Consider the following 17,693-nt stretch of genomic DNA (forward strand, 5'->3'; position numbering starts at 1 on the left):
AACTAAGAAGAGAAGGACTAAGAACTGGTGGCCAGGAGCAGACTTGCAGAATGTGCCCTTTGCAGATGTAAATTATTATATATGACTTAGTGGGGTTTTTTTCGTTTGTGTGTTTTTTAAAAAAGCTAAAGTGGATAGAGAGAAATACTTTTAACTCATGGTATATGGAGGGAATTATAATCAATGTAATGAAACAAGTTATATGAATGTGAAACTCAATCTACAATAAAAACCTTAAATTTAAAAAAATAAAAAAGAGAGTTATATGATTTACTATCCTGGGAATGAAAAATTACACAGGAATGGTGTCACTGTCATCATCAAAAATAACATTTCCAGATTTATCTTGAAGTACAGGATTTCTGTGATAAGATAATATCCATATGCTTAATACACATATTATTCAAATTCCTACACCAACCACTAAGGCCAGAAATGTGAAATTAAAGATTTCCAACAACTTTTTGAATCTGAAATGGATCAAACTTGCATCAAGATGTACTGATAATTACTAGCAACTGGAAATTTCAAAGGGTTGCTCAACAAAACACCGTCAAGTATTGTAATGAAATGTGCCAAGATCTGGAGTTAGAAAACCCAGAGACGAACACGCCCAGCATTTCTCAAGTTGAAAGAACTTAGGAAAAATTTCAAGCCTCAACTTGCAATATTGGTAGATTCTATAAACAAAATAGTCAATCATGCAGAAAGCCTCAAAAGAAGATAAAACAAATTTACAGAGACACTGTACCAAAAAGAAATGATCTGCCTTCAACCATATCAAGAAATGGCATATAATCAAGAACCGAGGGTACTGAAGGAAGAAGTCCAGGCTGTGCTGAAGCCATTGGTGAAAAACAAGGCTCCAGGAAACTGATGGACTACAGTTGAAATCTTTCAACAAACTGATACAGCAGTGGTAGTACTCGTTCATCTATACCAATCAATTTGGTAAAGCAATGGGAAGAGATCCATATTTGTACAAAGAGTGGTGACCCAGTGGAATGTGGAAATCATCAAGCGACATCATTAATATCACAGGTAAGTAAACTTCTGTTGAAGATAATTCAAAAGTGGCTGCAACTGTCCATTGACAGGGAACTGCCAGATTCAGAAGAGGAAATGATATCAGCTGTATCTTGGCTGAAATAGAGTTACCTGAATGATGTTTGTTGTTGTTGTTGTTAAGTGCCATTGAGTCAGTTCTGACCCATAGCTACCCTGTATAGGGTTTCCGTGAGCTTGAACTGCCGACCTTGCAGTTCAAATGGCTTTGCAGTCTGGCGCATTAACCCACAGCGCCACACCAGAAAGAAGTTTACTTGAGCTTTATTGACTATGAAAAAGCTTTCGACTGTGTGGATCATGACTAGCTATGTTTGTGAAGAATGGATATTCCAGAACACTTAATTGTCTTCATGAAGAACCTATGCAAAAGTCAAGAGGCAGTTTTTCAGACAGGACAAGGGACACTGAATGGTTTAAAATCATGAAAGGTGTGTGCCAGGGTTGTGTTCTTTCACCATGCTTACTCAATCTGTATGCTGACCAAGTACTCTGACAAGCTGACTTTTATGAAGAAGAGTGTGATTGGAAGAAGACTCATTAATTAACAACTTACAACAGTATGAAGGTAATGCAGCCTTACTTGCTGGAAGTGAAAACAACTTAAAATACTTACTGCTGAAGGTGAAAGTCCACAGCTTTCAGTATGGATTTCACCTCAATGTAAAGAAAACAAAAATCCCCTCAACTGACCCAATAAATAATATCATGATAAATGGAGAAAAGATTGAAGTTGTCAAAGATTTCAGTTTACTTGGATCCACTATCAACACTCATGAAAGCAGTAGTCAAGAAATAAAATGCTGTATTACATTGCAAAAATCTGCTGCACATGACCTCTTCAAAGTATTCGCGAGCAGAAGTATCAGTTTGAGGACTAAGGTGGGCCTGACCCTAGCCTCAGCATTTTCAGCATCCTTATCTGCATGTGAAAGTTGGACCATGAATAATAAAGAACTAGAAGAATTGATGCATTTGAGTTATGGTGTTGGAGAAGAATACTGAAAGTACCGTGGACTGCCAGAAGAACAAACAGATCTGTGTTGAAAGAAGTGCAGCCAAAACTGAGCCTTAGAAGCCAGGATGGCTGGATTTTGTCTCTCATCCTTTGGACATGTTATCAGGAAGGAACATTCCCTGGAGAAGGACATTATGCTTGGTAAAGGAGACACGCAGTAAAAAGTGGATGATCCCCAATGAGATGAATTGGCACAGTGGCAGCAGTAGTGGGCTCATGGGGAACAATTGTGAGGATGGTGCAAGACTGGGCAGCATTTTGTGCACAGAGATGCGATGAGTCAGAATCGACTTATTGTTAAGTACCACAGAGTCGGTTCTGACTCATAACAACCCTGTACAGGGTTTACGAGGCTGTAAATCTTTACAGGAGCAGAAAGCCTTATCTCTCTCCCGTGGAACCGCTGGTAGTTTCGAACTGCTGACCTTGAGGTTGGCAGCCCGATTCGTGACCACTATGCTACCAGAGCTCCTAGATGGCACTTACCTTCAACAACTTCATTTATCTAACTTCATCTCGGTGCTTGTTGTTTTCATTCCTCCTTTCCAAACCTTCTGACTTTTGGCCTTGGGTAAATGCTGCCCTTTTGATTCTAGGGTATGTATACTTCACTAGTGTTGTTCCCTCCTATATACCTATCCCCCCCCCCCCAATATATGTATGGCTTGGCTACAAATGAACCCTGGTGTTGAGCTCAGTTCCAGACCTGAAGGGGACCGAGGACCACAGGGTCAGGTTTCCATCCGCTTCTATCTAAGCAGTTAGTCTGGTGGTTTAGGATTGTCCGAGTTTCGTTACACATTTTCTCCCACTTTATCCTGGCCCTTCTTCTATGATCCCTTTCAGAACCACTGGTTGTTATAGTTGGGCACCGTCTAGTTCTTGTGGTCTCAGGGTCATGGAGTGTTATATTCACATGTTTTGTTTGTCCATTGACTAATTGTTTCCATTTTCCTCACTCCTCTTGGCTTCAGACAGAGAGAGGCTAGTAGCTGCCCCTTAGGTGACAATTCATGAGAATCCCGGTCACTACTCACCAAAGTAGGATGTAGAACATTGTCTCTGTGGACTCTGGTATGACACTTGGCCATTGTGTCCCCTGAGTCCCAGGCCCAGCAACTTACTCCCTCAAGGTGTTTGATAACATCTAAGAAGGTTTCATAATTTCGCCCCCTTGTATGCTCCACCCCATTCTTAGATAGGTCTGCAACCATAGTGAATAGCCATGTGCTGTCAAACCTTGATATAATTGTGGGTGTGCTGTCTCTCTTCCTCCCACTCCCATTCGGCTTGCTTGCCTAACCCGGTACCTATTCATAGAGCAATGGTATCGCTTCTATACTGTGTCTCTAGTGTAAGGTGCCCTGGTACCATAGTGGTAACCGCAAGGTCAGCACTTGAGGTCCACCAGGAGCTCTGCAGGAGAAAAGTTAAGCTTTTTGCTCAAGTCAGTAGTTACAGTCTCGGGATTACTTTGAGTCAGAACTGACTTGATGGCACATAGCCAACTAACCATATATAATGTATATAACATAATGTATATAATGTACATAACAATATTTATCGCTACTGGAAAACTGTAATCTTTAAGGAAACATACTGCCACATCTTTCTCCTGCAGAGCAGCTGGTGGATTCAAACCACCAACCTTTGGTTAGCAACCAAGCAATTAACCACTCACTGTGCCTCCAAAGCTTCTTTTTCTTAACCCTGATGGGCATCAAAACACCTGCTTTAAGGTTCATCTACAAAATACAGTCCAGTGGTGGACCAACGGGAGGGTGTTTGCCTTCCGTGTGGGAGATCCGGTTCAATTCGGCCTGGATCAATGTACCTCATACACATCCACCACCTGTCTCAGTGGAGGCTTGTGTGTTGCTGTGATGCTGAACAGGTTTCAGCAGGTTCCAGACTCAGACAGATTAGGATGGAAGGTTTGACAACCTGCTTCCAAATATCAGCCAATAAAGATGCTATGGACTCCAGGTCCAACCTGCATCCCGCCATGGATGGTGCAGGAATTGGCAGCATGTCTCTGTGTTGTGAGTGAGGTCATCATTTGTCCGAAGCTAACTTGGCTGCAGGGAAACAGCAGCAGCTACAGATCATATGTTCAGTTTTGAGGGGTAGATTCAGGTATTTGTATTTCTAGGGGAGGAAAATCTTCTATGAGATCCTAATGTGCAACTCCGGCACAGAATCATTGCCTTAAAAACCCTAATTAGTAGAACAAATTCTTTTCATTAAACTGATTTTTTTTTTCACTGAGCAAAGAATTCCTCTTTCCTATGAAAATCTTGCAAGCCTCTGAAGACATCACATCTCCCCCGAAGTCTTTGTGAGTGGTGTGTCTTGAGGAGCCAGCACATTTATCCTTGGATCCTTATTCTTGCTTGAAATAGTCTGGGAAACCTCCTTTGTTATTATCCTCAGAGCTTCCTGGTGGTATAGAAAGGACAGTGTGTAAAGGACAGAGAGCTGCTCTGATTGGACACAGAATCTAACCTAGAAGATTAACCGAGTCCATCTCCACGCCCCAGGTAGCAGATCTACAAACAAGGCCTTGTCTTGTGATGCTGTAGACATCAGAGTCCTGCTAATGGAAACTCGGTGAGGAGGGAAGGAACAAATTAAAAAAGAAAAAAAAAAAAAAAAGAGGAGGAAGCAACCAGGCCTGACAAAATGAAATGTTTCCTACTCTGCTTTCAATTGCAGTTGATAAGATTGATTTTTCTCTGCTGTTCAGACCCAGTCATCTTGCCTTGGTCACATCATTGCTCCCCCTGGTGGATTTTACTTCGCTGCAGGCATGTGGCTTGTTTCTCTTCACTGCACAACCCTTAGCTTAAGGTAGGAAGACCAACCTACCTGCTAGCGGGGCTCCCCCACAAAAGAGTAAAGTAGAAACATAACCTGAATCTATGAGGGGTGCAGATGATTAAAGCTCTTGGCTGCTAACTGAAAGGCTGGAGGTTTGGGTCCACCAAGGTATAGATCTCAGGTACCTTGGAAGAAAGGACTGGCAGTTTATTCCACGAAAACCGGCATTGAAAACCCTATGGAATACTGTTCTACTCTGGCACAGACGGGATCACCGTGAGTCAGAGTTGACTTGATGGCAATTGTTTGTTGTTTTGGTTTTTAATCTGAACCTACAGACAGCCTCTAAGTTGAAGGGCCACAGTGTTCTCCCCTGAGCTACTCTTTATGATCTTTTCTTTCTTTTTTTTTATGTGTGAAAACATGTCCTTTCTTTAAGATGTTCTGCAAAACTATAGGGGATCATGAGTGGCAATGAGAATTACTGCTGACCAGCATTTCCTAAAGATGTCAGGAGCAAAGGCTTTTATCGGTAGCTGTGTCTATAGACCTGTAGATAAAGGCTTTTTCTGCAATACCAGCTAGGTAGACTCAAAGCAAAATAAACAACTTTCGGAAATACTTTTTACAGTATAAATGTTTACTTTTTTTTTTTAACCTCAATTGTTTCTCATTTTTGGATGCACTCACATTTTACTTCTTCCTTTAAAAACATTCCATTACATAACTACCTTTAGTATTTTAAATTCAAACCTTTCTATGATGCTATATTCTGTTTTTCTCACCTAATCTTTAATTCATTTCCTCTTATTTTACTCATTTTTCAAATGCCTGTTGTGACTTTCCGTTTTTCAGCATGTTACATGTAAGGTTGTTGATGTTGTTGTTAAAGCACCATTGAGTTGATTCCAACCCATAGCGACCCTGGAACAGCTGGTGTGCTTGAACCACTGACCTTGAAGTTCAAAGGACTTTGCAGTCTGACACATTAGCCCCCAGCGCCTTATATTCCACAAATCCTCTTACTCTTCAGTTATTTGCTAATTAATTCTTTCCCTTTGTTTAAAAGGATTATTTGTATATCAAATCACAGCTGGAGTAATGGAAAGTTGGGGATAGTAGGTGGCACAAGACAGCATGCTTACTACTGACTGAAAGATGCACGTCAAGAGGAAGGCCTGGGGATCTACGTCCAACAGACCAGCTGTTGAAAACTCTGTGGCTGGCAGGTCCTCCTGCAGTCAGGCACATACCTGCTTACCCTTCTCTTGCCACCCCATCTGTCCAGCAATTAGCTACCATCGAATCAAGCACTCCTCACACACCCAAACACCAGCAGAGTGAATTCCTATGCCACCCACCCAGCAACCAGTGGTCCATATACCCCACCCTTGAACATGCAGCCATCAGCAGTATGCACCAACTGCACCCATAACCCGGAAAGCAGTGGGAACACTCCAAACATATCCACCCCGTGACCAACTGAACAGGCACATTACCACATCAGAGTGCCCGTCAGATCCTAACAGGCGAGTGATTCTGCCAAACAACATGAAGAAGACCTCAGCACCCTCATCCAACATCCACCTAGCTACAGCATCACATACCTCATGCCCAGAGAGTTTCTGTAGGCCAACTGCACATACACTGAAACCTCTTGATCCCCACCACCTACTGAATTGAAAACTGCATGAACATGCAGAGGGCCTATCCCATTCATTTGAGTAGCACTGCCTCACCATGGGCTACAGAAACATCCTGCCCTGACATTCAAAGGACGAACTTACTGCTATCACCAACCTGGAAGGGCCTTACAGTTCCGCAGGGACTGTGGAGGAACCCTGACCACCTAGCAGTTGTTGCCCAATGTTAGAAAAAGAACCTGTTCTCCTAACTCCACTCAATCCTATAAGGAAAGACATAAGAGCCACCCTGCAGAGGACTTGCATGGGCTTTAACTCACCATGCTCATTTAAGGAGAGGAACTCAAACATGCAGTCAACTGACAGCACCAAGATCATTCATAGATGAAAGTAAAAAAAAATACAGCAACAGTTAAAATAATATAAAGTAAGAAAGATATTCTAAAGTGAAAGAGAAGAAACAAAGCCCTGATCAATCAAAACAAATATACACTCAACCAATCAATAAATCAACACCACAGTACCTTGGAGACTGCTGACAATAATAAATTGTATAAAGAAACAGGAAGAAATTGTATAAAGAAAACAACTGAACTAAATAAAGGGGTCAAAACAAAACAAAATAAAAACCTTCCTGAGGAAGAAATGGTATTAGAACTACCTGACAAGGAATTCAAAGATTTAGACTCCTCAAAGAGATCAAGTAAAACAAAAAAACCTTAGAAGAATTCATGGAAAAAATACAACGACAAATTGACGAAATAACTTGAAATTGAGAGGACTAACAATAAATTATCAAAAATAAATAACACAATGGAAAGACATAGAAGTAAAACTGAAATCATGGCAGAAAGAATCAGTGAAATTGAGCACAAATCCCATGCTACTAATCTGTTAGAGAAACAATCAGAACAAATTGTAAATAAAGCTTAAGAGCTTTGTGGAACTACATTAATAGGTTTGATTTATGTGTAATATAGGAGTTCCAGAAGAGGAGAAGAGAAAAAATAAAGAGACCATAATCTCAGGTCAGTAAAAAATGGATGGAAAAAACATATCAAGCAATCAGTAACCAAAACAGAGCAGAAATGGCAATCATAATTTCTGATAAAATAGACTTTAAGTCAAATCTATTATAAGAGAGAAAGAAAGGCCATTATACAAGGCATCTTCAAAAAGTTCATGGAAAAATTCTATCTTTCAATCCACTTTTTTCCATGAACTATTTGAAATGCCCTCATATAAAGATGAAAGGGTCAATCAACCAAGAAGACATAACAGTCAAAATAAGTATGCACCCAGTGACAACTTTAAAATACATAAAACAAATGCTAACAAAATTGAAAAAAGAGACCGCACTAAAATAATAGGATATTTTAATACACCACTCTCAATGGTGGGCAGAAAATCTGGAAAGAAGACCAACAAAGATACAGAAGATCCAAATGACAGCGTCAACTCAACCTCATAGCTATACACAGAGCACACCGTTCAACAGTAGCAAAGTGCACATTCTTCTCCAACATACATGGACCATGGATTGGAAGACTTAATAGTATGAAAATATCAATACTTCCCAAAGTGATTTATGTCTATAATACAATCCCAATCCCAAACCCATAATATTCTTAAATAAGAAAACTAATCTCCAAGTTTACAAGGACAAGAAAGAGTCCCTGAATAATTAAAGCAATATCGAAGACCAATATTGCCCACATTACCTGATCTCACATAACCACCACCACCACCACCACCTGATCTCAAAGTTTACTGTATAGTCACAGCAATCAAAACAGCCTGGTTCAAGGACAGGCACATAGACCAGTGAAAGAGAATTGAAAACACAGAAGAAAATCCATTTACCTATGGGCAGTTGATCTTTGACAAAGTGTCAAAGTCCATTCATTGTGCAAGAAACATTCTCTTTAACAGATGATGCTGGCTGGGAACATGGACAGACATTTCACCAAAGAAGACAAATGGCTAATAAACACATGAAGAGATACTCACTATCATTAACCACTTTGATTCACAAATCAAAATTATAATGAGATATCATTTTACCCGTACATAAATGGTACTAATCAAATAAAACAAAACAAATTAGAAAACAACAAATGCTGGCAAGGTTGTGGGGAGTTTGGAACTCTTACACTTTGCTGGTGGGATTCTAAAGTGGTCCAACCAATATGAAAATGGTATGGCGACCGAGAGTGACGCAACCGACCAGGTGAAGCAAGTAGAATGTGTTACCTTTGACTCGGGTTGCCTGCTTTAGGCCCAGTAAACTTCTGTGAGCTCGCTACCTGCTGAGATGCCAAAAATCAAGTCAAGGACTAGGGGCCGGGCGCCACGAGCGACAGGAAGAGCGCCCAGTGCTGAAGAGCAGCGGAGGTCTCATGTTCAACACGGATATTGGGCAGCACATTTTGAAAAATCCTCTGATTGTTAACAGCATTATCGATAAGGCTGCATTAAGACCAACTGATGTGGTCCTGGAAGTTGGGCCTGGAACTGGCAACATGACTGTCAAATTGTTGGAGAAGGCAAAAAAATTAGTTGCCTGTGAACTTGACCCAAGGCTAGTAGCTGGACTTCACAAAAGAGTACAGGACACACCTCTGGCCAGCAAACTTCAGGTAATGGTGGGTGATGTGTTGAAAACAGATTTACCGTTCTTTGATGCTTGTGTGGCAAACTTGCCTTACCAGATCTCGTCACCTTTTGTTTTCAAGCTGTTGCTGCACCGACCTTTCTTCATATGTGCTATACTTATGTTTCAAAGAGAGTTTGCTCTCTGACTGGTTGCCAAACCTGGAGACAAGTTGTATTGCAGACTCTCTATTAATACCCAGCTGCTAGCACGTGTAGACCATCTAATGAAAGTTGGAAAGAATAACTTCAGACCACCACCCAAGGTAGAATCCAGTGTTGTAAGGATAGAGCCTAAGAATCCACCACCACCTATCAATTATCAGGAATGGGATGGTCTAGTAAGGATCACCTTTGTTAGGAAAAACAAGACACTGCTGCATTTAAATCGAGTGCTGTGCAACAGCTACTGGAAAACAATTACAGAATTCACTGTTCAGTCCATAATACTATAATACCAGAAGATTTCAGCATAGCAGATAAAATACAGCAAATCCTAACCAACACAGGTTTTAGTGACAAACAGGCCCGTTCCATGGACATAGATGACTTCATTAGATTGCTTCATGGATTCAATGCAGAAGGTGTCCATTTTTCTTAGTTATCTGGAAAGCAGAACTGTTCAAGGTCAAGAGAAACTGGAATTAATGTTTTTAATAATCCGAGAAGATGAACTGTGTTGTGTACCATTGGATCAGTATTTACTTGACTGCTTTTTAATACTACTGCCGCTACCAGTTTGTTATCCTGATTTTCTAAGGTAGTCAGTTCTAGGATCCCTGGTGATATATAGGTTACACACTTGGCTGTTGCAAACCCACCAGCTACTCTACTGGAGAACCACGGGGCAGTCTGCTTCAGTAACTCTTTACAGCCTTGGAAATCCTCTGAGACAGTTCTGCCCTGACTGATGAGTCCAAATCAGCCTCAGCAGCATTGGGCTTTGTTTTTATACACGGTAGAATCCAATCCACATATAAATAATTTTCAAGAGCCGCAGACACGCACACCTTTACACTTAAACTTATTTTTAACAGCTTATTGTATAAAGATGTTACTCTTCTCTTTTCTGGCTTATATATTACTGTGGGAATCTTTTTGAGCTGTCCCTCTCCCTCAGGAGTAAAAAAGTTAAATGTAACTCATCACATACCATTCATATGTACAAGAAAACTTTTCTTACAATGAAAAAAAAAAAAAATGGTATGGCACTTCCTCAAAAGCTATCAGTAGAGCTACTTTATGATTTAGCAACCCCACTCCTAGGTCTACATCCTAGGGATATAAGAGCAGTGAGTGACACAAATGGACACACGCACACACGTTCATTGCAACATAATTCTCAGCAGCAACAAATGTAAATAACCTAAGTGCCCATCAATGGATGCCTTTTAAAATGTATAGAACTTAATTAGCTGACTAAACATTCGTTTTGTTGTTGTTAAGTGCCGTTGAGTCGGTTCCGACCCATAGCGACCCTGTACAGGGTTTCCGAGGGTGTAAATCTTTACGGGAGTAGAAAGCCTCATCTTTCTCCCGCAGAGCAGCTGGTAGTTTCGAACTGCTGACCTTAAGGTTCGCAGCCCGATTTGTAACCACTACGCTACCAGAGCTCCTTTAAAGCACAATAAAATCTTAAAAAAAACCAAAAAAAAAAAACAGAAGACAAAACAAAAAAGAAAGTTCTATGAAGCATAGTTGTATTCTGATATACATTGGAGTCCTGGTTCAAAGTTGCACAATAAACACTGGACTGCAAGGTTGGCTTAGATTGCAAAGTCGGTGGTTCAAACCCACCATCCACTCCTCAGGTCACTATGAATCAGAACCAACTCAATGACATTCAACAACAACAACATGAAGCATAGTTCTAATCTGAGGGGCTTACCATGAGTCAGAGTCCATGCAATGGCAATAGATACTGATAATGGAGAAGGAATGCAGTTCAGTGATAAGACAATGTTAGAGAGATTTTGGTGTCAGGTTGACTTGTGTTTCATCTTGGCTCCACCTTTTAGTCTCGGCTCCACCTTTCAGTAGCAGTGATCCCTTAAGCCTTTTGATGTCTCAGTTTTGTCACCTGTAAAGTGTGGCTAATAATATCTAACTCAGAGGGATGGTGTGAGGATTAGATGTCAGCTTGTGTATAAAGAACTTCTGGACACAGTGTGTGACCTCCCAGAAACACTTAGAAAATAGTAATTTCTTTGATATTGTGTTTCTTTCCTAGGTGTTGTGCTGTAAACCTGAGCCCATGTGAAACTAGGATAATGAACATCCCAGAAAAGCTAGATTCATGACCTGCGTGATAATCAGCTGTGTACTTTTTAACTCCAGAAAACATTTCCAAAGGGAATATCTTCATCCTATAAACATGCAGGGGCAGGTACCTGGACAAGGCTTTCTAAGGGACAAATAAGGCATGGCCTCAACTTTCAGGGCACTTACAATCTAGGTCAAAACTAGATTGTAATAGATGAAACTACAATGTGGCATAGAAAGGATATGTCTTGAGAAAGTCAATTTGTGGAGGTCCAAGAAGGCAGCAGTTATTTCTAGTGAATGATGGTCAAAATCAAATGCATTTCTCCAGGCCTCTAGCAGCCAAATGTGCCCCTCCTGCATCATCCCCATCTCTATAGGTGGATACCACCAGTAGTCAGCTATCGAGGCCAGAAATCTGAGCGTTCTACTGTCAGCTAGTCCCCAAAGTCCATAGATTCTACCTATTGACCTTCCCTAGAGCTCTCCATCTTTGGTCACTTACGTTGACTTACTTTGGTGGCTCTCAACCATCTGCGTCTCAGAATCTCCTGGATCTTTTGGTTGTTGCAGCTAGGTGCCATCAAGTTGGTTCTGAGTCCTAGCGACCTTACGAACAACAGAACGAAATACCATCTGATCTTACACCATTCTCACAATCGCTGCTAAGCTTGAACTCATTTCTTACGGGGTCTCCCTCTTTTTTTACTGACCCTCCACTTTGCCACACATGATGTCCTTCTCCAGAGACTAGTCCCTCCTGATATTATGTCTGAAGTATGAGACACAGTCTTGCCCTTCTGGCTCTACTCCAACATAGATTTGTTTGTTCTTCTGGCAGTTCATGGTCCTTTCAGTAGTCTCCAACACCTTAACTCAAATGCATCAATTCTTCTATGGTCTTCCTTATTTGTGGGCTAACTTTCCCATGCATATGAAGTCACTGAAAATACCATGGCTCGGGTCATGGTATTTTGCTCTTGAACACTTTAAAGGTGCTGCATATTTGCCTAATGTAATATACCTTGTTTGATTTCTTGAGTGCTGTTTCCATGGTTGTGGATTCAAACAAAATGAAGTCTTAGACTACTTCAATCATTTCTCCATTTATCATGATGTTATTTATTGATCTTGAGGTGAGGATTTTTGTTTTCTTTACCAAGGATCTCCTGGAGGACTTATTAACCTGGCTAGGCTAGCCCCTGAGGAGCTGTGGTAGCGTAGTGGTTACGAATTGGGCTGCAAATCGCAAGGTCAGCAGTTAGAAACTATCAGCTGCTCTGCGGGAGAAAGATGAGGCGTTCTGCTCCCGTAAAGATTAACAGCCTCGGAAACCTTGTGCAGGGTCGCTATGAGTTGGAACCGACTCCACGGCACATAACAACAACAGGCTAGCCAATAGGATATGTGTTCTTGTGAGCTGGTTGAAGGAGATGGTGAAAGTAGCAATTACATAACTAAGCCAGCGATGGAATCTGGGAGTCCAGTAAAGAGAGACTTCCATCAACAAGACAGGATCCAGAGATGGGTTAGGCTGGATAAGGAATAAAGACAGGAGGATCAAGAGTGTGGCTCTGACTGTGGTAATTTGGGAGCATCAGTAGGACAAAGTCTCCTGTCTTTTCTGTATGTGTCTTCCTACCACCTGATTAATGTTTTTAGCTCCAGTGCTGAGTGAATGAATTATGAATGAATGAGTGCAATGGAGTCAGAATAAAGCCAAGAGGGTCCTACAAGAGCCAGGAGAAAGAGGAGCAGTGGTTCCTGTAATGATTTGAGATAAAGTCTCGCCACCCAGGATGCCTCCTGGGCAGATGAGAGCACACCTGAGAAAAGGCAGGCTGCTGGTACCAGGGGGAGAACCAGTAGAGGAAGCCCAGGTGGCAGACCAGCAGTGGATACAGTCTGCCCAGGTTTTTAGTGCATGTGGAGATCAAATGACACCTCAGATGCAATGCCTTAAACCTATGCTTATGGTGTGTCGTAAGTGTGTCTACATTGAGCGTACTGTGACAAAATGTATGAGAGCTGAAATGTACTATGTGATTTCACTGATCCAATGCAATAAACATAAGTATTAGTGCCTTTATTCTATATATAAAGATACGTCTAAAATGAGTTAGATATTGTCACTGCTAATCCATTTTTCCTTGTGAAATAGACAGTTTTATGACTATTATGACAGTTTTCTCAAATCTAACCACTACTGTTCTTCCATTAGATTTAACACATTGACATGTGTTTAGAGAATGTGATATAATGCTGGAAATGTCAAATAAATGGTTTTTCTTCTGACCTGGTTTTCCAATTTTCTGGTATAGTACGATGGGGCTTTCTTGTATATTTCTTATATATGCCGAGAAATATTTGAACAGAAAAAATGTAGAGAGAAAAGCTTTCATGGTCTATTAAACATACACAGTAAAGAACTATGCTTCTAAGTAGACAACCTCTGAAATCAATTACCTACAGTTATGCTTCCAAATCAGTAATTCTTTTAGGACCCAAACCAAGACCATTGGTTCAGATTCATGCGACCCATGGGTTACAGAGTAGAACTGCTTCATTGAATTTTCTTGGTTGTCATCTTTACAGAAGCACATTGCCAGGCTCATCTTTCCAGGCACTACTATTCAGGTTTGAATCGCCACTAAGGGCAGTTTGCCGCACCCCAGGACCTTTTAGTCATTGTAATGGTAGAGTCATCAAAAGCCAAAACTGGTGCAGGACGGACAGTTTCATTCTGTTATGCATAAGGTCACAATGAGTCAGACTGATTTGATTGCACCTAGCAACAACCACAAATAAGGACAAAGCAGGGATTTTTACTACCAGAAACAAGCACTGGGACTTCTAGAGGAAGGAAGAGGTATAGGATAAGCATGGATAACAGTCTAGGGTTCCATTTCCTTTTTACTGCAGCTTGCGGGCAGGCTTGGTCATTATTTACGTGTGCCTCCCACAGACTAACAGAGGACAGGGTTTATGAATTGCAAGTAATTCATTTTTAAAATTCAATTTCATGTATCCAAACAATCCTTGTGAGCCCATGTAGCTAAACCAACTGTATACTTGGAGATTTCAATTGAACAGTCCTGAGACGTGAACTAAAACCACACCAAACCCACTAACACCAGGTTGATTCTGACTCACAGTGACCCAGCGAGACTGTAAATCTCAGACTGTAAATGTTTATGGGAGCAAACGGTCTCATCTTTCTCCTGAGGCGTGGCTGGTGGATTTGAACCACTGAATTTGTGGTTAGCAGCCCAGTGTATAGCAAATAGTACCACCAGGGCTCTTTGAAGTGTGTCCTTGTTGGAGTTAACTCACTCTTACGTATGTGTCAGCCCCCATGCTAATCAGGAAGCAGCAAATGTCTTCTGTCGGGTTTAAGACAAACCTGGAGTTCTAGACTCTTGGTGCTACTATATTAGCGTGTGAGTGACGGTTCTTTGTTTCCCGTTTTCAACTTGAAATGGTCCACAAAGCATGAAATGTTGCATTTCTCATGCTCTTCCAATAAAAAGCAATCTTCACCGTGCTTTTCCGAAATCCCAGTGTGTCCGTTTTGATGGGGCCAATGAGAAAATCTGAGGAAAGTGGAATTCAGGAAGTCAGGGAGTCGGAAGAATGTTTGGAATTTCTGACAGATTTTACTAAACATTTTCTGTGGGACACGCTCCAGAAGCCCATAAAGTTAGTTTGCACAAATACATAAACTGCTTTCTGACTTGCTGATAACTGCAAATAAATAACTCAGATGGTCACCCACCCAAGTCAAGATGTTAGGGGGGTCTGTGTGTTGCCTGTGAACTATCTTCTGTATACATTTTTTATAATCTAAGAGAGAAAGAAGGATTGCCTCATTTCATTCTCACTTTTAAATCCTGAAGAACTAATTTCAACTCTTTCAGTGTATCCCAAGAATATCCTTGTTAGAAATACAGTACAGTGACTAGTCTGCTCCCTTCATTTATTTGACTTTAAAAGAGAGGACTAAAGTCATTTTATTTGCATTCCAATAGAGCCATACAGTTATTGCTTCAATTTGAATTACTTAGCTGTCACATTATTTTTTTTTTCATGCTTGTTGTAAAGTGCTGTCCATTCTGGACCCATAGTGACCCTGTGTAGGATTTCCAAGGAGCAGTTGGTAAGCTTGAACCATTGACCTTGCAGTTCAAATGACTTTGCAGTCTGATGTAGCAATCACCTAATTAGATCCATGGCTATAAATTTGGATTTGTTATGTGCCATCAAGTCAATTTCAATTCATTATGACCTGATAGGACAGATTAGAACTGCCCCGTAGAGTTTTTCCTGGGCTGTAATCCTGGTATGGCACTGCGGGTTAATGCGCTGGATTGAATCACAAGGTCAGCAGTTCAACCTCACTAGCAGCTCCTTAGAAACCCTATACAGGGTAACTATGAATCGGAACCGACTCTACAACAAACACTTAGCAATAACAACAATCTTGTATGACCAGTGCCTCGAGAAGGACATTATGCTTGGTAAAGTGGAGGGTTAACAAAAACAGAGGCAGGCCCTCAATGGGGATACACTGACACCGCGACAGCAACAATGGATTCAAACATAACAACTATTGGGTGGAAGGTACAGGACTGGGCAGTGTTTTGTTCTGTTGTGCATGGGATCAGTATGACTTAGAATCGACACAGTGGCACCTAACAACAACAACAACAACAACAATCTTTTATGAGAGCAGATTGCTTAGTCTTTCTCCTATGGTGCCACTGGTGGATTTGAACTGCAGACCTTTAGGTTAATAGCCCAGTGTTTAACCATTACACCAATAAAAGCCTTATGTTAATTTCATAAACTTGTACAAAATGGGCCAAGACATAATATGAGGGGATAAAGAGAGTTCAGTAGGTCACCATTAGCTTCACAGAGCTTGGAAATTAGTTCCTAAACCTGCTAATTTTGTGCCTTTTTCTTTAAATAGATGGAACTGATTAAAAATATAAGTACTGCCGAACAGCCCTATTTATTCACTCGACATGTTCATTTCCTCAACTTCTCAAGGTAAGACATTTTCTGGCTTAATGGTTCTTTCAGTTGTTTTTAGTACTTTGACTCCTGCATTCTCTAGATACTACAACTGTCCTTGAAAAACTATTTTCAATCTGCTGAATTTTGCTGTTCAAGTTATCATCAAATCAGTTCTGACTCAGAGCAACCCCTTAGGGTGTGGTGTTGTTAAGTGCCTTCAAGTCAGTTCAGTCTCATAGCAATCCTTCGTAGGGTTTCCAGGGAGCAGCTGGTGGGTTTGAACTACTGAACTTGTGGTTCCCAGTCCAGTGCTGATCCTACAGCACCACATCAGGAATCCAAAGGTAGATAAGAGGACAGGCCTCCGATACTATCTCTATGGAAGCAGACTGCCACATCTTTCTCCTGGGGAGCAGCTGGTGGGTTCAAACTGATGATCTTTGGGTTCTTAGTCAAGTGCTTTACCCGTAGCACCACCAGGACTCCTGTTTGTGTTCTAGAAGAATCAATATTTGAAATATCTAGCGAGAAGCTCCATTTCCTCCCGGAATACTAATCATAAATCTTGTGAAAGTGTGAAATTATTTTTAATGAGAAGTCAGACCATTAAAAAAAAAAAATTCTTTAAGAAAAAATAGATTTTGTTTTAAAAGAAATAAACGAATAGGCGGCAGATGGGTATTTTAACATAAGTATTTTATTGCACATTTTTGTAGAATTTGAACCCTCATAGTGCTCTGGGAATAACTTAGTGGCAGAGTCATTTTATACAATTCAAAAGCTTGCACTTGGCCTGCATTAATTTCCTACGGTTGCTGTAACAAAATGCCACAAACCAGGTGGCTTAAAAGAGCTGAAATTTATTTTCACACAGTTCTAGTGGCTAGAAAACTGAAATCGGAGTATTGGCTGGGCCACGTTCCTCAGAAGCCTTTAGGGAAAAATCCTCCTTTGCCTTTTCCAGCTTCGGGTGTTTCCCAGCAGCCCTTGCTGTTCTTTGGCTGATACAAGTCATTGCTTCACTCCAGTCTTTGTTCTATCTTCACACGGCGTTTTCCACTTTGCCTGGTTGTGTCTCTGTACCCATAGTTCCCTCTTCTTTCTCTTATGAAAACACCAGTCATTGGATTTGGCACCCACTGTAATGCAGTCCTGGTGGTGCAGTGGTTAAGCTCTCCACAGCAAACCAGAAGGTCAGGGGTTTGGATCCACCA

At 41.0% G+C, this 17,693-nt stretch overlaps 1 protein-coding gene and 1 pseudogene across 1 annotated transcript in view; both read left to right on the top strand.

The window, feature by feature from the left end:
• The window catches only part of UST (uronyl-2-sulfotransferase), a 485,915-nt gene that overhangs the window by 291,860 nt on the left and 176,362 nt on the right, over positions 1–17,693 (top strand). Inside the window, exon 4 of the mRNA XM_006872058.1 lies at positions 16,433–16,512. Within this exon, the coding sequence (XP_006872120.1) occupies positions 16,433–16,512 (80 nt within the window). The remainder of the gene's footprint in view (positions 1–16,432; positions 16,513–17,693) is intronic.
• Positions 8,861–9,799, top strand: LOC102838027 (annotated as a pseudogene).

Source organism: Chrysochloris asiatica, unplaced genomic scaffold, assembly GCF_000296735.1.
Source record: "Chrysochloris asiatica unplaced genomic scaffold, ChrAsi1.0 scaffold00182, whole genome shotgun sequence".
NCBI classification, from domain to species: domain Eukaryota; kingdom Metazoa; phylum Chordata; class Mammalia; order Afrosoricida; family Chrysochloridae; genus Chrysochloris; species Chrysochloris asiatica.